Here is a 22,677-nt window from a genome sequence, read left to right on the forward strand (position 1 = left end):
CTGCCTGGGGAGGAACAGGAGGAAATTCTCTGCTCGTTACACAGGAATCCAACGAGATGATCCCACAGCCCCTTCTGGCCTTAAAATCCCTGCATCTATTCAGCACTGCCAGCTCCTAACGCATCCCACAGGGAAGAAAAGCCACATTCATGGGTTTGGATCACTCTTTGTCAGGAGACTTTGCCTGTTTTGGCTGTTTGGTACATAGCAGACACATGTTTACATCCTTAACCAGAGTAAAACACCCTTGTGGGACCTGTGGATGCTGCATCCCATCTCGGGACGCATCCCATAGCAGTGCTTTAGGGATGAAACCCACCGTAACCCCCTTCCCCCCCAGTGCTTGGAGGAAGGCGACCAAGGCTCTGCCTTCCCTGGCTGCCGTCCATGTGTGTGTGTGTGTTTGTGCCTCCCGTCGTGCTCCGAGGGCCCATTTGGGGTTGGGATTCTCCCAGGACAAAGGGATGCTAATCAGCTCCCTCTGCTGTTCCCTTTTGTCTAGGACTAGCTCCCACGCTTGGACTTGGCACTTCGGGATGCGGCAGAGGGAGCTCCTTGTTGCAACCAGTCCGAAGCCAGTTGGGGAATGCAATGTAACCCAGCAGGGAAAGGGGAGGAATGGGGAAAGGGGAGGGGGAAGGAAATAAATCCACAGCTCCTGTCGCATTGTGCGTGCTGCCCCAGGCAGAAGCTCCCAGTGCCTCCCGCCGCCAGGAGAGACGCCACTGGTTTTGTAGCCACAGGTTGCCTTGTTCCTTCTCCCCTCCCCAGTTCCTCCCACCCCACTGAAATGTTTTAGTTGCCAGACAAAAATCTCCGTGTCGGGGGCTGACAGATGAGGGTCGGTGCAGGGGGGGGAGGCAGGGGGAGCATGGAAAGCAAACTGGACCAGCTGCTGGCATTGGGTGTTGGGAGCAGTTTCTTTACTGTAAGAGTAGGCAGGCATTGGAGCAGGCTGTGCAGGGAGCTGTTGGAGTCACAGTCCATGAAAGCACTCAAAAAACGTGTAGACATGGCACTATGGGACACGGTTTAGAGGGTGGGTTTAGTGGTGGTGGGTTGGCATTTCATGGGCTCATAGAATGGTTTCAGTTGGAAGGGGCCTTAAAGATCATCCAGTTCCAACCTCCTTTGCCATAAACAGAGGCAGGGACACCTCCCACTAGACCAGGTTGCTCCAAGACTCATCCAGCCTGGTCTTAAACACTTCCAGGGATGAGGCATCCACAGCTTCCGTGGGCAGCCTGTTCCAGTGTCTCACCACGCTCAGAGTGAAGAACTTCTTCCTGCTGTCCAATCTAAATCTACCCAGCTCTAGCTTCAAACCATTGCCTCTTTCTTATCACCACAGGCTCCTATAAAAAAGTCCCTCTCCCTTTGGATCTTAAAGGTCCTTTCCAACCAAAACTGTTCTGTCTTTTATGATTCTGTGATTGCTGTCATTTCCTCATCACCTTCACTGTTCCCCTGGGTTTGCAGCCCGCATCTGGAGGTTAGCTGTTTACAGCTGTTTGCAGCTGATTACAGCTGTTTACATAGGTTGTTTCCTCTCCTGAGAGCTGTGTATATACACAAGAGCCAGATCTTTATCCTAGGATCAGCTTGCAGGTGAAGAGCTGATGAGATCCAAGGTCTCTTGCTCAGAAACCCAGAAACCACTTGAACACATCAAACCCTGGCCATGCACAGCCTCCAGCTCCATTGGGGCTGGAAGGGCAAATGTAGCCAGATGTGATGCCAGCCATAATGTTCTGGGTACTATCTTACAATACCAGCTTGCCTCTAAACACCTCTGAAGTCACAAGAGGCTGAAGTGTCCCCTTCTGGTGGTGACCTGTCCTACCAGCAGCTCCTGCAGTAAGAGAAGATGCTTCTCTGCCACCTTATTGGTTTCCTGCTCCCAAAGGCTGAGGGACTAACAGGTTGGCACATCTCCTCAGCCTCTCAGTTTGCTGATCTTATGGCTTGCAGCCCTTGCCAAGGTTCAGTGGAAGCTGCTAATCTCCCAGTACCCTTGTCGGCTACAAACCAGAGACGTGGCTACAGCTCACCTAGATCTCCCCAGACTGCATCTCCCCCCTGCTGCTGCTGCCTGCCTTGAGGTAGCCACCCAAAAGCCACGAGTATGGGCTGCCCTGTACCTCTAGGGTGGAAAGTGGACTCAGGCAGGACAGCCATATGGTGGCACTTCCAACTGTCTCAGCCCCTGCAGTAATCCCTAGCTCTAAGTTCAGTTTACACTGACACTGAACACAACTGATGTCCTCGTCCTGAAGCCTGCCAGTCTTCTCCTCAGCAGCACTGGCAAAAGCTCTGGCCTACAGGATTTATGCACCTTGATGGCTGAGTGGAGCTTGCATAGTCACATCTTCAAACCCTGATCCTTCCAGTTTCCTTCCCCATAGTTACAGGGTAGAGTTTGTAGATCTCCCTTGTTGATACCAGGGCAGCTGCCCAAATTGCCATTAGCAGAGAGGTAGACAGGGTGTGGTTGGAAATCAGATCCTCTTGGGAAGAGTTTCATGAGAGAGCAGAGAGTACCTCCTACATGTAACTAACCTCCTGGATGGATCAGTATCTTGTGGCTTTCTGCTCATGCCTTACTTTATTGCAGGAGTGGAGAAGGCTGATCTGGAGTGGGGAAAGCGGGGGGAAGCATCTGGCACAGGGACAACTGAGGTGCCAGAATGCCATCAGGAAAGTGTGATGAGGTCTGCTAAAAGCATGAATTTGAAATCATGCAAGACCTTGTAAGGGGCTATTACACCTGAAATAGGCAGGGATTGCCTGTGTTCAGTGGTCCAGAAGATCTTGTTTGTTGCTATGCCCTTGCATTAGTAAAATGGCCTCTCCAAGACAGGCTGGATGTCAGGGCTGCTTTCTAACAGGAGAAAGATGAGTGGGTGGGAACTATTTGCCCCCCAGACCGGGCCTCTAAGAGGTACAGATGGAAGGCTGATCCTGTAGCCCTAGGCTCCCTCTATAGTCAATGGAGAGAAATAAACATCTTGCTATGATTCATGTTATCCTGAGATAGGTGTCTAAGATAGGTCAGATGAATTGCTCTCTGGAGATGCCGATTGCTCTCCACTGACTACAAAGGGAGCCTGGGGTGACTAGCTCAGACTTTGACATCTAACTTGGGTAGATGAGATCAGGCCTATCAGAGAGCCTGTGGAGTGATATTGTTACAACACAGCAGGGAAATAATGCAGAGGAGACTTGTGTCTCCGAGCTATCGTAACTGAAGTGGAAAGTCTTCTTCTGTCCTCACTAGATCTGGGGACAAAGTCACATGGATTTTGCTGGACACAAGATGAACCTCCTCATCCACAGTACTAACAAGGACAAAAGGATCAACCCATGAACAGAGTCATGTTATGGCTTTCTTGAGAGAGACAAGATGTGGGACTTCTACCCAAAAGCTGTAGAGTCCAAGACAAGCCTAGGCACACAATGAGTCCAGTTCAAACTAAGCCTAGATGCACTGGCAGCAATGCCCAGCATCCTCTAGAAACCTGAATGTGACTTGAATTCCACATCCCTCACGAGCTAGACAAATATCTGCTCTCCCCTTCATTGGTCTGGCGTTGGAATAGGGTTCACAGGAAGGTGGTGGAGTCGCCGTCCCAGGAGGTGTCCAAGAAATGTGTGGACATGGCACTTTGGGACTTGGTTTAATGGCCATGGTGGTCTTAGATTGATGGGTGGACTTGATGATCTAAGAGGCTTTTCTAACCAAAACAATTCTATGATTCATGTGGTCCTTGGGAGCAGGATGCTTCTCATCAAGAGCCATACTCCTTGGAGTCACTCAGTGGTTGATGGAGAGATGTAGGAACTTCAGGTGTGAACCTTTTAATCTAACAGCCTAGAATAGATTCAATGAATCATGCTCAAGAAAGATCCCAGCTTCAAATGGAACTCCCTTGAGCTGTCTCACTGTCTGACATAAGGGATCCAAAGTTTTGCTGATCCACTGCCCTTCTGCAGGCCTCAAATCTAACGTACTATAAAATGTAATTATCAGAGAGTAGAAAGGAATAGAATCAAGCAGGTTGGAAGAGACCTCCAAGATCATCCAGTCCACCCTAGCACCCAGCCCTGGCCAATCAACCAGACCATGGCACTAAGTGCCCCAGCCAGGCTTGGCTTCAACACCTCCAGCAAAAGTGACTCCACCACCTCCCTGGGCAGCCCATTCCAATGCCAATCACTCTCTCTGACAACAACTTCCTCCTAACATCCAGCCTAGACCTGCCCTGCCACAACTTCAGACTGTGTCCCCTTCTTCTGTTGCTGTTTGTCTGGCAGCAGAGACCAACCCCACCTGGCTCCAGCCTCCCTTCAGGTAGCTGCAGACAGCAATGAGGCCTGCCCTGAGCCTCCTCTTCTGCAGGCTGCACACCCCCAGCTCCCTCAGCCTCTCCTCACAGGGCTCTGCTCCAGGCCCCTCACCAGCCTTGTTCCCCTTCTCTGGACACCTTCCAGCACCTCAACATCTCTCTTGAATTGAGGAGCCCAGAACTGGAGACAGCACTCAAGGTGTGGCCTGAGCAGTGTTGAGTACAGGGGCAGAATAACCTCCCTTGTCCTTCTTGGCCACACTGCTCCTGATAGTGCTCTGTTGTGCAAGAGTTATACTGAATCTAACAAATTAACATGTAGGGGCTGATTACCAACACCAGAGCCATGTCACATTAGAAATGAGGAGACTTTTAAAAGAGGAGGTAGATGGATTGTCTCTTGGTGGTACGCCAAGGCAAGTTCTCCTTTGGGAAGAGATGTGATAGTCAAATCCAGGTTTTTGGTTTAAACCCAGGTCTTGAGGTGAAATTCTCCAGTCTGCATCATGCATGAAGTCTGCTTCAATAATGTGATGGTCATGACAGGCTATAAACATGCAGTGTGTGAGAAGGAAAGAAGCATTTGAGCACCCAGAGATATCATATCTCTGCCAGTAACACACTACTATTGCTGCCCCTTTCCATTGCCAAGCAGCTTTCAAAGAGGTTATTTGGTATCATTTTCTGAAGGACACTCTGCCATATCTGCAAGACAGTCTCATCTGCAGAGGAATCATGAGTGAAGGAAGTAGGTTAGGCTTCAAGGTCTAGATAAGATGACAAGGAGATACCTTATCATCCTATTCAACCCCACTCCACCCCATCCCCTCCTGATCTGAGTTGAAAGTGCTAGAAGGCAAGACAAGTACCCAGTTCAGTAATGGAGAAATGAAGTGGTGTTGGATACTCTGTATTTCACAGAATCACAGAATTAGATTAGGTCAAAAAGACCTCTAAGGTCTTTGAGTCCTGCCATCAACCCAACATCACCATGGCCATTAAGCCTGGCCCAAAAGTGCCATGTGTGCCACTTCTGAAACACCTCCAGGGATTGTGACTCCACCACCTCCCTGGGCAGCCTGTTCCAATGTCTGACCACTCCTTCTATAAAGAAATTTTCCCTAATATCCCACCTAAACCTTCCCTGGCACAATTCCAGCTAATTTCCTCTCATTCTATCACCTGATGCTAGGGAGAAGAGACCAACCCCCACCTCATTCCAACCTCTTTTTAAGTAGTTGTAAAGAGCCCTGAGACCTCTGCTCAGCCTCCTCATCTCCAGATGAAACAGCCTCAGTTTTTAGGCTATCAGGTAGTGACAGGACTAGGGAGAATGGAGCAAAGCTGGAGGTGGGAAGAGTCAGAGTGGAGGTGAGGAGGAAGTTGTTGAGCATGAGAGTGGTGAGAGGCTGGAATGGGTTGCCCAGGGAGGTGGTTGAAGCCCCATGGCTGGAGGTGTTTAAGGCCAGGCTGGCTGAGGCTGTGTGCAGCCTGCTGTAGGGTAGGGTGTCCCTGGGCATGGCAGGGGGGTTGGAAGTGGTTGATCCTTGTGGTCCCTTCCAACCCTGACTGATTCTATGCTTCTATGATTCAGTTTCCCTAGCTGCTCCTCAGAAGAATCATTGAATGCATTGAGTTGGAAGGGACCTTCAAAGGTCAGCCACATTCCATGCTCATTCTGCTAACTGCACAAAAAAGGACATCTCTTTGCTGGGCAGGAGCAGGGTTAACCTGGGCTGGGGGTGGAGGGGAGGGCACAAAAAGTGGATCACTCCACAGGACTTGTCTCAAAAAGGACATCTCTTTGCTGGGCAGGAGCAGGGTTAACCTGGGCTGGGGGTGGAGGGGAGGGCACAAAAAGTGGATCACTCCACAGGACTTGTCTCAAAAAGGACATCTCTTTGCTGGATGGGAGCAGGGTTAACCTGGGCTGGGGGTGGAGGGGAGGGCACAAAATTGGATCACTCCACAGGACCTGTCTCGAAAAGGACATCTCTTTGCTGAGCAGGAGCAGGGTTAACCTGGGCTGGGGGTGAAGGGGAGGGCACAAAAAGTGGATCACTCCACAGGACTTGTCTCAAAAAGGACATCTCTTTGCTGGATGGGAGCAGGGTTAACCTGGGCTGGGGGTGGAGGGGAGGGCACAAAAAGTGGATCACTCCACAGGACTTGTCTCAAAAAGGACATCTCTTTGCTGGATGGGAGCAGGGTTAACCTGGGCTGGGGGTGGAGGGGAGGGCACAAAAAGTGGATCACTCCACAGGACTTGTCTCAAAAAGGACATCTCTTTGCTGGATGGGAGCAGGGTTAACCTGGGCTGGGGGTGGAGGGGAGGGCACAAAATTGGATCACCCCACAGGACCTGTCTCGAAAAGGACATCTCTTTGCTGGATGGGAGCAGGGTTAACCTGGGCTGGGGGTGGAGGGGAGGGCACAAAAAGTGGATCACTCCACAGGACTTGTCTCAAAAAGGACATCTCTTTGCTGAGCAGGAGCAGGGTTAACCTGGGCTGGGGGTGGAGGGAAGGGCACAAAATTGGATCACTCCACAGGACCTGTCTCGAAAAGGACATCTCTTTGCTGAGCAGGAGCAGGGTTAACCTGGGCTGGGGGTGAAGGGGAGGGCACAAAAAGTGGATCACTCCACAGGACTTGTCTCAAAAAGGACATCTCTTTGCTGGATGGGAGCAGGGTTAACCTGGGCTGGGGGTGGAGGGGAGGGCACAAAAAGTGGATCACTCCACAGGACTTGTCTCGTCCCTGGGGCACTTCAAGGCAAGGTAGGACGTGGCACTTGGTGCCATGGTCTAGCCTTGAGCTCTGTGGTAAAGGGTTGGACTTGATGATCTGTGAGGTCTCTTCCAACCCTGATGATACTGTGATACTGTGAAAAAGGACATCTCTTTGCTGGATGGGAGCAGGGTTAACCTGGGCTGGGGGTCGAGGGGAGGGCACAAAAAGTGGATCACTCCACTGCTTCTTGTGGCTCTCATCCTTTGCCCTTTAGCAGAGGCGCTGGCCAATGATTACTTCCGGAATGAATCTATGCCTCCAAGCCTCCACATCAGCCATCAGACTCTCATTTGTCCAGTGGGGAATTTGATGTATGTGCTCAGAGGGCACATCCGACGGGAGCAGGCACTCGACAAAGCCACGGGACGCGCGCTCGCCCGCCCCGGCTCATTCAAATCCCTCGCTCCTCTTCGCATGCCGCTGAGCATCCCCAGAAAAACCACCCCCCACACCCCCCCAAAAAGATAAAAAAAAAAGGCATGGTGGAGCTTCCAAGAGTTGCTTGAGTGTTAAACTCTAATCAACAAGCCCCATCGGCCGAAGCTGAAAGAATCGGAGCCCTCCCTTACAAAGCATTTAATCCAGTTTGGCGTAACCTTTGACATTATTAGGGATCCCAGTGACCCTAATCCAATCAGATTGATTAACTAAAGAGGAGACCCCATAAGCTGACCCCCCTCTGGCCTCTGCTATTTAGTCCTGACCAAACAGTGGGAGCGCCGTGCTGTATTTACACCACAATGGGGCCGCGCTGAGAACCTGTTTCATTACAGAGTGACTTAAACTCCCATTACTCCATCAATGTATCATTCTTCAATAGTTCATTAAAAGCTGCTCCTCCACAATAACTATTAACCATTTCTCAGCCCAGCTGGCAGGTTTAAAGCCCCAGCCAGTCTTTAGCAGAAGGAGGTGGGAGTGAGTGAAAGAAACAGGACAGACAAGGGCTCCCTTTTTAAATTCAAACGAATTGGGGGGGGAGAGCTTAAATAGTTGGAGGTAATTTACTTTTATTGAATGGGGGGAGGGATTTTGACTTAATCATGTGCTGAGAGTCCTTTAAAGAGACAGTGCCAAATAAGTTTGGGTTTGTGTTTTTTTTTTTCATGGAAACACCATGGTTTCAAAAGACTTCTAAGATCATAGAATCACAGAAGCAGTTTCAGTTGGAAAAGGTCTCTAAGATTGAGTCCAATTCTCCCCCTAAGGACACCATGACCATTAAACTATGTCCCAAAGTGACATGCCTGAAGGTAAGGACACCATGACCATTAAACTATGTCCCAAAGTGACATGCCTGAAGGTAAGGACACCATGACCATTAAACTATGTCCCAAAGTGACATGCCTGAAGGTAAGGACACCATGACCATTAAACTATGTCCCAAAGTGACATGCCTGAAGGTTTCTTGAGCATCTCCAGGGATGGCGAATCCACCACCTCCCTGGGCAGCCTGTTCCAACATCTGACCACTCTTGCAGGAAAGACTATCAAGCCCAACCATTATCTGGAGGTCTTCAAGAAAAGACTGGATAAGGCACTCGGTGCCATGGTCTAGTTGACTGGATAGGGCTGGATAATAGGTTGGACTGGATGATCTTGGAGGTCTCTTCCAACCTGGTTGATTCCATGATTCTATGATTCTAACTCTACCAGGGACACTACACTACACCACATCCTGGAGCACCATGTCTAGATGACTTTAAAATGCACCCAGGGATGGCAATTCAAGCACTTCTCTAGGCAGCCTGACATGGTTTAGTCAAGGACTTGTAGGTGTTAGCTTCATGATTTGGCTTGATGATCTTTAAGGTCTTTTTCAATCTATTCTGAGATTCAAAGAGAGCTTGTGTGGCACTGAGAGATGACAAAATGTGCCAGAATGTAATCATGAACAGCTTAGAATCATGGAATCATTACAGTTGGGAAGGACATCTTAGAATCATAGAATCAACCAGATTGGAAGAGACCTCCAAGATCATCCAGTCCAACCTAGCACCCAGCCCTGGCCAATCAACTAGACCAGGGCACTAAGTGCCTCATCCAGTCTTGTACTGAGCACCTCCAGGAATGGTGTCTTCACCACCTCCCTGGGCAGCCCATTCCAATGCCAATCACTCTCTCTGACAACAACTTCCTCCTAACATCCAGCCTAGACCTCCCCTGCCACAACTTGAGACTCTGTCTCCTTGTTCTGTTGCTGCTTGCCTGGCAGAAGAGCCCAACCCCACCTGGCTAAAATCTCCCTTCAGGTAGTTGTAGAGAGCAGTGAGGTCTGCCCTGAGCCTCCTCTTCTGCAGGCTGCACAACCTGGCAAATCACTCTCTCTGGGAAGAACTTCCCCCTAAGGTCTTCAGCTCAACAAAGCTAAAACCAGGGTGAAAGACACAAGCCCCAACATACAGCACTAATATTTGTGATGGACAACATCTCTTAGGTTGCAGCATTCATTTCTGTTGTCAGTGATGGCATGTCCCTCTACTACCACCTCCAAAATTTTAGCTTTCATATTTTTGAAGGCAATTAAAAAGGCTTCCCTTGCCCTTAGGAATCTGAAAGATACAGCAACTGCCTTACAAGCACCTAAACCTCCCAGGTAAGTGTTTGGCCACTAGCTGTGGTGATCACTCCAGGCTGTGTGGCTAGAGCCTTGTTCTGCTCCACTGCCTCCCACAATAAAGGTGAAGAAACACAGGAGAACAAGTTGTCTCTCTGTTAGAAAAGCTCAAGCAAGAGCTTCCTTTTGCTATTCAGGAGTTGAGATCTGAACTTCTAGAAGACTAGAAATTACATGAACTGTAGCCTTTTATATGTGACTGATGGATAATTAGGTTTGGGTGGAGGGAAAGAGGTCAGATTCACTTCTCTTCCTGTGTAAGCATCCTGTTCTCTCAGTTTCCAATGGGGTACCCAAGGCACCTATCTCCTACTGTTTTGAAGATGAATCAAACAGTTTCACCTATCTGAATGTTCTTTGTGGAGCTGCTCAGACTCCAAGGCCACAATGGAGGAGAAAAACCCTCTTCCAACTGCTCTGTCACAATTTCTCCTCCTGTTTGTGCCTGAATCATTCCCCATGTAGGTAGCACAGCATAGCCAGGAAGGTGACTCTGTTCCCTTTCAGTAGGGAACATTTAGTCCACAGATAACAACTTGCAAAATAAGGCATTAGGTGGATGAAATGAGGGATTTCTGCTCTTCATAGCTCTTTAATAGTGCCTTGACATTGCTGGGCTAATGGTTGAACTTGGCAGTCTTAGAGATCCCTTCCAACCAAAATGAGGAGAGGCTGAGGGAGCTGGGGGTGTGCAGCCTGCAGAAGAGGAGGCTCAGGGCTGACCTCATTGCTGTCTACAACTACCTGAAGGGAGGCTGTAGCCAGCTGGGGTTGGTCTCTTCTGCCAGGCAAGCAGCAATAGAACAAGGGGACACAGCCTTAAGTTGTGCCAGGGCAGGTCTAGGCTGGATGTTAGGAGGAAGTTTTTGGCAGAGAGAGTGATTGGCATTGGAATGGGCTGCCCAGGGAGGTGGTGCAGTCACTGTCCCTGGAGGTGTTCAAAACCAGACTTAGTGCCATGGTCTGGTTTATTGGCCAGGGCTGGGTGCTAGGTTGGCCTGGATGATCTTGGAGGTCTCTTCCCGTATGGCTGATTCTATGATTCTATGACTTTGTCTGCCCAAGAGTGACATATGATGAGCTAAAGGGACATAGGACCAAGTCTGTCAAGTAATGCTTCCAAAAACCAGCAGGCCTGGATCCCCTGAACATGGCCATTCCCTTGTCACCAAGCTCCTGAATACTATTGCTGTTTGATACCTGATTTGTTAGTCCTGGATAGGGAAATGTTAGAATAAATACAACATAAATGTAGTTGCAGCTAAGACATGGAATGATAGAATGTTTTGACTTGGAAAAGAGTCTGGCTTTAGATGAGACTTCAGAATATGGCTCCTAACAGGATCAGTCAGACTAGATGATCTTTGGAGATCCCTTCCAACCCAGACCATTTCTATGATTCAGTCTGGTGACAGTTTGGCACCACTGAGTCACAGCTCAAGCCTAGCCTCAAGTTAGCAATAGATACCAAAACAGGGGGAGACCCAGACAGTAGGACAGCCTCAGTGAGATCTGGACCTAGAAAGTATCTCCTGAAGGCATTAAAATCACTCTTTTCCCCAATACAAGGGCTGCAGAGAGCCACATCAGGCAAAAGGGACTTTGTGCTGAGGCAGGATGGGGTCCTTACTGATGCAAATGAGAAGCCCCACTTAGATCTCAGGTGACTTGAAATCCAAGGTGCAAAATAGAGTTTCATTTGCTTGCTTTCTCTCTCTCTCCTTTTCTCCTTCTCTCTTTCTGGGTATGAGCTCAAATATGTTCCTACCCTGGGGGATCTGCCGCACAAGAATGCAACTGAGCTGTTTTGGTTTTTTGTTCTCCCCCCTCCTGCTGTAGGTGAAGCAAAACTGAAGGGTGGTTTGATTCTCCCTCAAGGAACAACATTCTTCAGTTATGAAATCGTCCCAGCCTTCTTTCCCTCCCTGAGCCAGGCTACTGGAAGCTGCAGTCTGAAGCAGGGACTGACCCTTTGTGTCGACGTTACTGTGAGATAAGAGTGTTTGGCAGCTTGTAGGATCAGGGTTCCTTTGGTCAGCAAGGAGGTGAGGGTCACTTTCCTCATGCAGTGGATATAATAGCTACAGGAGTTTTGGAGCAACTAATTTAAGACCATCTGGGAGCTGGAGGGGCTACATTTGTCCTTGATGAGGCAAAGACTTCAAAACGTCAACTCTCAGTTCTTAGGGGCTAAAATGATATAATATGGGGAGGGACTATTTGCAAGGGCTTGTAGTGACAGGATGATGGGTAATGGGTTTAGGCTAGAAGAGAGGAGATTTAGAGTGGAGATTAGGCAGAAATTCTTTACAGTGAGGGTGGGGAGACACTGAAAGAGGTTGCCCAGGGAAACTGTGGACAACTCATCCCTGGAAGTGTTCAAGGCTGGGTTGGACAGGGCCTTGAGCAATCTGGTCTAGTGGGAGGTGTACCTGCCCATGGCAGAGTGGCCTATCAGGTCCCTTTAAGGTCCCTTCCAACTCAAACCACTCTCTGATTTTATTCAGATAGGCTCCTGCCAACTTATAAGGGAAACCATAACATACACCAAGTACTCAGAGTTATCCAAGTGCTTAAATCTCACTGCATTCAACAACTCAGGGCAAACCATGTCTAAGATCTCCCTTAGAGTTATCCAAGTGCTTAAATCTCACTGCATTCAACAACTCAGGGCAAACCATGTCTAAGATCTCCCTTAGAGTTATCCAAGTGCTTAAATCTCACTGCATTCAACAACTCAGGGCAAACCACATCTAAGATCTCCCTTAGAGTTATCCAAGTGCTTAAATCTCACTGCATTCAACAACTCAGGGCAAACCATGTCTAAGATCTCCCTTAGAGTTATCCAAGTGCTTAAATCTCACTGCATTCAACAACTCAGGGCAAACCACATCTAAGATCTCCCTTAGAGTTATCCAAGTGCTTAAATCTCACTGCATTCAACAACTCAGGGCAAACCATGTCTAAGATCTCCCTTAGAGTTATCCAAGTGCTTAAATCTCACTGCATTCAACAACTCAGAGCAAACCATGTCTAAGATCTCCCACTCATATCAGTGGGTGCCATGCCTGAATTAGTTGCCTGCATTACCTTGTCTTAATCTGTCATGTTTCCAACCAATGAAAACATCACCTCAGACCTTTCATCTTCATTATATCCCATTAGGGCATCAAAACTAATGTCATCTATTAAGTCTAGTCCCTAGGAATCATCCCAACAGCCCATCATTTGCCCTCCACAATCGTTGAGAGAGATGGAAATGCAGCCTGAAATGCCATGGGGTTAGAAAGAGAGCCAAACATCCAGCTTGACCACTGACAACACAGTAATCCTTCGTGTTCTTCCTAAGGCACTCAAGATCATAGGATAATTTGTGTTGGAAATTACCCTGGGAGGTCTGCAGTCCAAGCTTCTGCTCCAAGCAGGGTCAGAGATGACCCCAGTGCACGGTCAAATGGAGAGCATCCCAATTCTCTAGGTCATCTGTACAATTCCAGCAGGGGGTTGAGGTAGAAATAGTGGTTACCTGTGGCTGGATGCTGGCTGTATAATGGAGGTGGTGGGTAACTGCTCACCTTACACTGATGAGGCACAGACGTACTTGCTGTCCCTAAGACAGGTTTGAACTGCTTGAACCATGCCCTGGTCAACAAAATTTTCCCTGCCTGTGCCACATATCAACCTTATCAAGTTCATTTCCTGACTCCAGCAGCCCATTTAATATGATACCTTATCAGAAGCAATTGAGTTCACAATGGGTTTCTCAAGATCTCTGATGCTGCTCCATCACAGGGCTGGCTGTTACCAAACTGTGTAGCACTGCACTCACCTTTATCTAGCACAGGCCCAAAGATGGCTAAGCTGTCATTGACAGTTGTGCAGTTCCACCTTCTCCCTCGAAACTGGTGTTGGCATTCCTGGATCCCAATCTTTACCCCTTCTGCTACGCTGGGCATGATCTCCACATAGTTCCGACAGAAGCGTAGCTGCTTGGGTACCAGTCCTGGGATGCTCCCGCAGAGGATGGGCTGAGTTCCCAGGGAGGAATATTGATGACCAATTGCCAAGGACCTGGGGAAAAAAAAAGAGATGCTATCAGGATGGCTATTACATATCACCCAGCCCTATCCAGTCAACTAGACCATGGCACTAAGTGCCTCATCCAGTCCCATCTTGAACACCTCCAGGGATGGTGCCTCCACCACCTCCCTGGGCAGCCCATTCCAATGCCAATCACTCTCTCTGCCAACAACTTCCTCCTAACATCCAGCCTAGACCTCCCCCAGCACAACTTGAGACTGTGTCCCCTTCTTCTGTTGCTGCTTCCCTGGCAGAAGAGCCCAACCCCCACCTGTTTACAACCTCCCTTCAGGTAGTTATAGACAGCAATGAGGTCACCCCTGAGCCTTCTCTTCTCCAGGCTAAACACCCCGAGCTCCCTCAGCCTCTCCTCATAGGATTTGTGTTCCAGGCCCCTCACCAGCTTTGTTGCCCTTCTCTGGACACCTTCCAGCACCTCAACATCTCTCTTGAATTGAGGAGCCCAGAACTGGACACAGCACTCAAGGTGTGGCCTGACCAGTGGATGATGTTGGAGGTCTCTTCCAACCTGGTTGATTCTATGATTCTGTGATTTGTACTTGGTTCATGAGAATGGGGACAGAGGATTAACATCTTTGGTTCCCCTGCATTTCCCTCTCCCACTGTCATCCCTCTCCAAAACAATAGCATCTCTCTCCTGAAGTTCCTACAGGCCCAACAAGGCAATAAGTTGTACCTTTAACATACTCCTTCCATTTCCTTCATGTCTCAATGCCTTAGTCCATCACTTTGTTCCCAAAGATTCTCATCTTGTGCAGCTAGCTTCCTCTGCAATCAGAGGATCAGACAGAATCACACAATCCCAGCATGTTGGAGGGTGGCAAAGACCTCTGGAGATCTTCCAGTTCAATCCTTTTGCTAAATCAGTGTCACCTACAGCAAGTTGCCCAGGATCACAATATCCAAGTGGGTGTGGAATCTCTCCAGAGAGGAGACTCCTCAACCTCTCTGGGCAGCCTGCTCCAGGGCTCCAGAACCCTAATACCAAAGAATTTTCTGCTCACATTCAGGTGGAATCTTTTGTTTGTGCCTGCTGTCCCTCGTCCTGTCACTGGGCACCACTGAAAGGAGTCTGACCCTGTTCTCTTGCTTTGCATTGATCAGATCCCCTCTGAGGCTGCTTCAGGCTACACACACCTTTACTTGTTGTACAGGAAAATTAGCAGCTGCAGAAGCCCAGGACTTAGGCAGTGAAAAGCACTTCTGTAGTGACACAGAGTAATAACACCAACAGTAGAAGGCAGCATGGTCCAAGACTTGGAAGGAGTACACCAAAAGTTGAGAAGCATCATAGAATTCAGTGATGTGCTCTATAGCTTTGAAGCTTTCCAGGTGAATTCTATGGCTTGAATATGACCTTAAAGACTCAAGCAATCTGGACCTCAGCAAGTTTGCAGATGGTACCAAGCTGTATGGCACAGTCAACTTGCTAAAGGGCAGGGATGAGGGATGTTGACCAGAGGGGCCTGCAGAGGTGTGCCCGGGCCAGCCTCATGACATTTAACAAGGCCAAGTGTGAGGTCCTGCACCTGGCTGAGTGCAATCCCAAGCACAACTCCAGGCTGGGTGGGGAATGGCTGAGAGCAGCCCTGAGGAACAGGACCTGGGGGTCTGGGCTGACGAAAAGCTCAACAGGAGCCTGCAGTGTGAGTGCAGCCCAGACAGCAACCCTGTGCTGGGCTGCAGCAAGAGCAGTGTGGGCAGCAGGGCAAGGGAGGGGATTCTGCCCCTTGGCTCTGCTCTCCTCTCCTCAGACCCCACCTGGAGTATTATGTGTAGTTCTGCAGCCCCCAGCACAAGAAGGACATAGAACTGTTGGAGCAAATCCAGAGGAAGCCACCAAGATGCTCAGAGGACTGCAGCAGCTCTGCTATGAGGACAGGCTACAAGAGTTGGGGCTCTTCAGCCCAGGGAAGAGAAACCTTCGAGGAGACCTTATAGAGGCCTTGCAGTACCTGAAGGGGGCTACAGGAAGGCTGGGGAGGGACTATTGACAAGACCTTGTAATGACAGGATGAGGAGGAATGGGTTTAAACTGGCAGAGGGGAGATTGAAACTAGATGTTAGGAAAGGGTTCTTTGCAGTGAGGGTGGTGAGACACTGGCACAGGTTGCCCAGGGAGGTGGTGGAGCACAGAAGCACCCAATGTGATCTCTGATCAGAGATCACATTGGGTGCTTCTGTGCTCCACCACCTCCCTGGAGGTGTTCAAGGCCAGGCTGGATGAGACCTTGAGCTACCTCTTCTAGTGGGAGGTGTCCCTGCCTATGGCAGGGGGTTGGAACTGGATGATTGTTGAGGTCCCTTCCCACCTAAACTATTCAATGATTCTATGACCTTGAGAACATAAAAATCCCAGCCTTTGGAGCTAAGTGCTATGTAAACTCACTAACTATGAGTCATTAAGCTTCCTGTGTTACAGAGGGATGGGGTGGAAATGTAGACCTGTTAGAACAGATACAAACTGGGGAAGAATTGTCCATAACTTAATAGAGATGCAATATCAAGGCTGTTCTCCTGTGGGAACAACAGCACTGATGTTACTGGGATCACAAAGTTGAAAGCCATGCCTGGCATGTTGCTAACATCCCTTAAAGTATGCTGTAGGAGAGATATTCCACTTATAACAAAGCATTTCCACAGCTGCTTCATCCAAGTAGGTGCTTTGCAGAGCTTTATACTGAGGCTTTCTGATCAGGTTGAGATGTTTTAAAGAGTCTCTTCCAACCTTGGTGATACTGTGATACTGTGATACTGTGAAATTATTAACATGACTGCCAGTGTCCTTCTGGATATTCAGTTAGTAAGTTTTCACTTCAGTTTCATGTCAGCTTCAACATGGAAGTTGTGGTTGTATTATGACAAATTACACCCTGTTGTGTTTCCACAAGGACATGGAGGTCCTGCTCTGACCACCACTCTCTGAACTGCTTTGCCTTAAGTGAGAAGAGGGAAATAACAGAATCCTAAAATCATTAGGGTTGGAGAAAAACTCTAAGATCATCAACTATGACCATCACCATAGAATCTTACAGTCATTAGAGTTGGAGAAGACCTCTAAGATCATCAACTATGACCATCACCATAGAATCTTACAGTCATTAGGGTTGGAGAAGACCTCTAAGATCATCAACTTCAACCATCACCATAGAATCTTACAGTCATTAGGGTTGGAGAAGACCTCTAAGATCATCAACTTCAACCATCACCATAGAATCTTACAGTCATTAGGGTTGGAGAAGACCTCTAAGATCATCAACTATGACCATCACCAGAGAATCTTAAAATCATGAGGGTTGGAGAAGACCTCTAAGATCATCAATGTCAACTGCCAACCTAACACCATTAAACTATGTTTCTTTGAACACCTCCAGGGATGGTGACTCCACCATTTCCCTGGGCAGCCTGTTCCAATGTCTGACCACTCTTACATTAAAGTTATTTTTCCTAATATCCAATCTAAACCTTCCCTGGTACAACCTGAGACCATTTCCCCTTGTCCTAATTAAAAACCCCCAAAAAAACCCCAAACCAAAAAGAAGCCAACAAAACATGAGTGTAACTTCTGGAAGCCTGTTGAAAGCAGTGTCCATGAACTGTTAAGTTAGTTGAAGTTATTGTCAGAGAGAGTGATTGGCATTGGAATGGGCTACCCAGGGAGGTGGTGGAGTCACTGTCCCTGGAGATGCTGAAGAAAAGCCTGGCTGAGGCACTTAGTGCCATGGTCTGGTTGATTGGCTAGGGCTGGGTGCTAGGTTGGACTGGATGATCTTGGAGGTCTCTTCCAACCTGGTTGGTTCTGTGATTCTATGAACTTAGATGCTTCTTCCAGTGTCTGCTGGACTTCTGGGAGAAGATTAATTTCACTTAACTTTAGAGGACAATTCATTCCACTCCAGGGAAGGAAGGAGAGACACAGAGCATGAACCACTCTGCAGAAATGCTTCTCTTTCCATTGAATTACAGGAGGAAGGAAGGCAGCTGAGACTGACCAGGAACTGTGTTCATCTCACCCACCCTCTGATGTCTACAATGGAGACATCTGCAGCTGATCTCCTCACCCCAGCCTGCTTTTGTAGCCAGTCAGTGGAGAGAAACAGGCCCTTCTAGGGTACGATTCATCTGCCCTGGTTTAGATGTCTGCTCTGGGATGAGGTGAATCATTCATGGCCTTGCCTCTCTTCACTGCACTGGCTAGACTACCAAGGCAGCCTGGGTGAGTGGTGTAAAGGTGTCCAGATGAATCATGCCATGATACCTAACAACTGGCATGGCTGAGTCCCACCCAGGAAAGCTAAGCACTGTGTTGAAGCCCATGCAAAAAGCTCAGCTGTAAGAAGGAGGCAAGTTCCTGCAGGAGCCTGCAGAAACCCACAGGAGAAGACCAAGAAGAGGACACAGTTAACTTGTTTACCCTATCTAAGCAGCTTGATGTGGGTTTTCTTGAGCTTTAGATTAATTCAGGGAATAACTACTGGCAGAAAAGCACCTGTGAAATGGGGCCCATGCCAAGCCAAAGGGTGTTTTCACTTTGGCTGCACTGTGGACGTTTTTGTGCTGTTATTAACTTGCATACAAAACACTGCATCAGTTTCTGGACAGGAGACACCTTTTAAAACACTTTCAGGCTTCAGAGTACTTGTTGAGTGCATTGCCCCTGTAGTCTTCTTCAGAATGTGGAGTCTTAGGGTGCCACACGACCAAATCTCAACTCATTCAAGTCCTTGAGGACTGGGAGGTACTCACTGATGCTTGACTTCATGCTCAGGAGCCAGGTAGTCCCTTATGTTTGCAAACAAGGGGTAGAAACAGAGGCTTCCAGAGAAGAGCATCAACTTGGTTTCTCTGACTCATAGGAACATAAGGAAAAGCTTCTTTCCTTTGGGGATAACAGAGCACTGGGACAGGCTGCTCAGAGCCTCCTTCTTAGAAGAGATTCCAAACCATCTGCACATGATCCTGTGCAATCTGGTCTAGGTGACTCTGCTTTAGCAAAGGTGGTTGAACTAGATGAACTCCAGGAGTTCCTTAAAACTCCTCACTATCTTGTGATTCTGTAAGCTTTCAGAGAGTAGTTCAGTCACTCCACAAGGAGTTCAGGATAGCTACTCACAGTATCTAAGGTTAACTCGGGTGTAAACATCTGTAGAGCTTGTTCCCATGTCAACAGAGTCACCAGCATCCTCCTCAAAGCTTTCAAAAGTGACCTGTTCAGTTGCCACCAGAAACAAAGTGCCCATTGAGATAGAACCAACCTGCTGTATCATAGAATCAACCAGGTTGGAAGAGACCTGCAGGAGCATCCAGTCCAACCTAACACCCAGCCCTAGACAATCAACCAGACCATGGCACTAAGTGCCTCAGCCAGGTTTTGCTTCAATACCTCCAGGGATGACGACTCCACCACCTCCCTGGGCAGCCCATTCCAATGCCAATCACTCTCTCTGACAACAACTTCCTCCTCACATCCAGCCTAGACCTCCCCTGGCACAACTTGAGACTGTGTCCCCTTCTCCTGTCACTGCTTGCCTGGCAGAAGAGCCCAACCCCACCTGGCTACAGCCTCCCTTTAGGGAGTTGCAGACAGCAATGAGCTCTGCCCTGAGCCTCCTCTTCTGCAGGCTGCACACCCCCAGCTCCCTCAGCCTCTCCTCACAGGGCTGTGCTCCAGGCCCCTCACCAGCTTCGTTGCCCTTCTCTGGGCACCTTCCAGTACCTCAACATCTCTCTTGAATGGAGGAGCCCAGAACTGGACACAGCACTCAAGGTGTGGCCTGAGCAGTGCTGAGCACAGGGGCAGAAGAACCTCCCTTGTCCTACTGCCCACACTGTTCCTGATCCAGGCCAGGATGCCATTGGCTCTCTTGGCCACCTGGTCACACTGCTGCCTCATCTTCAGCCTACTATCCACCAGCACCCCCAGGTCCCTTTCTTCCTGGCTGCCCTCTAGCCACTCTGTCCCCAGTAGTCGTCTCCGTAGGCTACATCCATCACACCATGAAATCAGGAGGACTTTGGGGGAGCTATTTCAATAGGACCTGGATGAAATTTTAGGATTCCAATGTCAAAAGCTTTAATTTATGTGAACAACCAGACTCATGCCTGGGTTGTTTTGGGTTTGTTTTCGGTTGGTGGAATGAAGACAGCAGTCTCAGGAAGCAGAGTTTATAGGTTGGGTGCCCTCAACCATTCATCTCCATCACTGAGAGGAACACCTAAGATTTTAAAAATAATAATAATACAACCTTGCAGAAATACTTTTAATTGCTTTTCACACTGCTCCCATCCCAATAGAGGAGGGAAAGAGTCACACCTTGCTTTGATCTATCTTACAGTCTGGGAAGTTTAATCTGCAAAAGACAATCTCCAGCAGGAGTCTTGTTCTCAAGGCGTCATCAGGCACTGAGACAGGGTAATGCAAATCTGGCATTTCGTGGAGGAGTCTGCAGTCACTTGACTTTCAGCTCAGCATCCAGGGTGGAAGCTCAAAACACCTCTCCAGAAACAGTGCCTCTGCTGAGCACAGTCTTTTTCCTAGCCCACTCCCAGACTCTGGAGTGCGATAACATCTATCTGCTCACTCTCTTCCGCTCTCTACCTTGCTTCCAGTTGCAAACACTTCCTGCCTCTCTGAAGAGTCCATTTATCTTTAGGAGCACCAAATCCTTTCAGCTTTCTCTCATTTTTATCGATCCCATGAACTTTATGAGCCTTCCAACTCTTTCCTAACCCCAAGAAACCGCAACAACCCAACAACCAAAACCTTCAGAAAACTCTGTCAAAGCCTATAAAGATCAGAATCTCCTCTCAGATGTTACTCAGCTCTCTAGGAGCTCACATCATTCATTTCCCCCTCCCTGTTGCCAATGGTTAAACCTGTCCTTTACATTTTCCACTTGCCTGCCATCTGCTTCTAAACTACCTTCTGCACGTGGGTGATTTTTGAGAAGGCGGTGTCAAGAAATGAGCCAAGTTTCATCTATTGTGGTCTAGCCAAGCATCACCTTCCCATTTCTTGAGCACCAACACTTCCTGCATGCCATCATACCACTCTCTTTTCCACTGCAGAATTCATGAGGCACTCGGTTTTGCAAACACATTCATTCCCCAGAACAGGTTCTGCTCAGGTTTGAAGCAAGAAGGGTCAAAGAGCTGCTGCTTTTCAAACCAATTAGCCTTTTCTTGCCCTTAGCTCAGGAGGAGCTATGAAAACACTGTTCTGTATGTCCACAGCCAAAGTTCTTGGCTTATCTTGAAGCTTTGCATGCCCTGAAGTGTTTAATTCAGCCTTCAGTGAGCATTTTTCTTTGCCAACACACCTAGAGAGCTCTTCATTTCCCTTATCTCAATCTATCTGCTCCTTCAGCAGAGCCGTTGTAACTAAGTACCTGGCCACCTTCTTAATAAATTACATCTCTTGGAAAGGACACCAGAGCCAGTTGATGAGGAAGAAATATGCAGGAAATATGTGCTCATGGCTTTCTCTGAAAAGAGGAGACTTCAGTTCTGCGCTGCCTCGCTCTATGGCATCACTCTCCTGACCCGCTCGAGGTCCCTACCTACTCAGCATGGCTGCCAAATGTCCTTGACACCTCACTGTATGTTTGCACATGCACCTGCTTTCTTCCTCCTGAATTCAGTTGATCAGGAACTCTGTAGGAGCTCTCTTGCTATTCATCTTGGAGAGGCCTTTTGCTGGCTCCGAGTGCGGCTGAGGACTTCCTCAGCGGATGTCCTTCTGGAGTCCTCAACACAAGTGAACTACCAGCATTTGTTGGTGTTCTGCAGCAAGAGTGCAGCTTGTCTAGTGGGGCCCAGGATAAGCCCCAGACATCATTTAAGTCCTCACTTAATATTGAGAACTGATTTACTCCCTTTGCCTTCCATGGATGCAAGGTGGCAGCCAGTCCTGCAGAAGCCAAAGGATGTCCACCTGCTTCCAAAGGAGGGGTCTTCTTGCTGCTCCCCTAACAAGATAATATCATGACTCCTCCAAAACCTTTCTCATAATCTGTTCAGACCTGCACTCTATTTTCTTTTCTCACTCATTTTCTCTGCCTCATGACAGTGCCATACTCAGCTCTTGGAAGATGAATCCCAACCACAAGGATAAGTTGCACAGAGCTCCCTAACAGAAAAAGGATGCACACTCAGAGTACAGCCTTAGTGCTATGACACTAAAATAAAGAAATGAAGAAGGTGGCTGGAAATGTCTTCATAGGTTCTATCAAGCTGTAAGGGAAACCCAGCAAGGGTTGTTTCACATCTCCTCAGCTAGCTGGATGGACTCACAGGGAAGCTGCTTCCAAATAATGAGTGGACAACCCTTACTTCACCATGCAGAATCAGAATCAGGCCCTCTGTGGTGCCCTTCTCATAATCACCCATGTGATGCTAATGTTGAATGGTTTGAACTTCATGCAGCTGAGGAAGCCTGACAGCACTTTTGGGGAGAACTGAGGTACCAGCTGGCTGCAAAGCTACAGGGAATGGAAACTACCATGGACGGTCAATGGCACCTGAACATCCAAGAGGCTCATGCAATATGATCCATGTGAGGATCCAGGGGGCTAACAAGTTAACCATGGCACAGCAATGTGCCCTTGTGGCCAAGAAGGCCAATGGGATCCTGGGGTGTATTAGGAGGAGTGTGTCCAGCAGAGCAAGGGAGGTTCTCCTCTTCTACTCTGCCCTGCTGAGACCCCATTCTGAATACTGTGTTCAGTTTTGGGAGTCCCAGTTGAAGAGGGACAGGGATCTGCTGGAGAGAGTCCAGCAGAAGGCTAGGAGGATGATGAGGGGACAGGAGCATTGCCTGAT

General features: G+C 48.5%; 1 protein-coding gene across 4 annotated transcripts in view; it reads right to left on the bottom strand.

Moving 5' to 3' along the window:
* WNT3A (Wnt family member 3A) overlaps positions 1–22,677 on the bottom strand; it is a 120,379-nt gene that overhangs the window by 35,485 nt on the left and 62,217 nt on the right. For all 4 annotated transcript variants that reach the window (XM_064162929.1, XM_064162932.1, XM_064162931.1 and 1 more), the window contains exon 2: positions 13,586–13,827. In XM_064162929.1, coding sequence (XP_064018999.1) covers positions 13,586–13,827 — 242 coding nt within the window. The remainder of the gene's footprint in view (positions 1–13,585; positions 13,828–22,677) is intronic.

This window comes from Pogoniulus pusillus, chromosome 23, assembly GCF_015220805.1.
Source record: "Pogoniulus pusillus isolate bPogPus1 chromosome 23, bPogPus1.pri, whole genome shotgun sequence".
NCBI classification, from domain to species: domain Eukaryota; kingdom Metazoa; phylum Chordata; class Aves; order Piciformes; family Lybiidae; genus Pogoniulus; species Pogoniulus pusillus.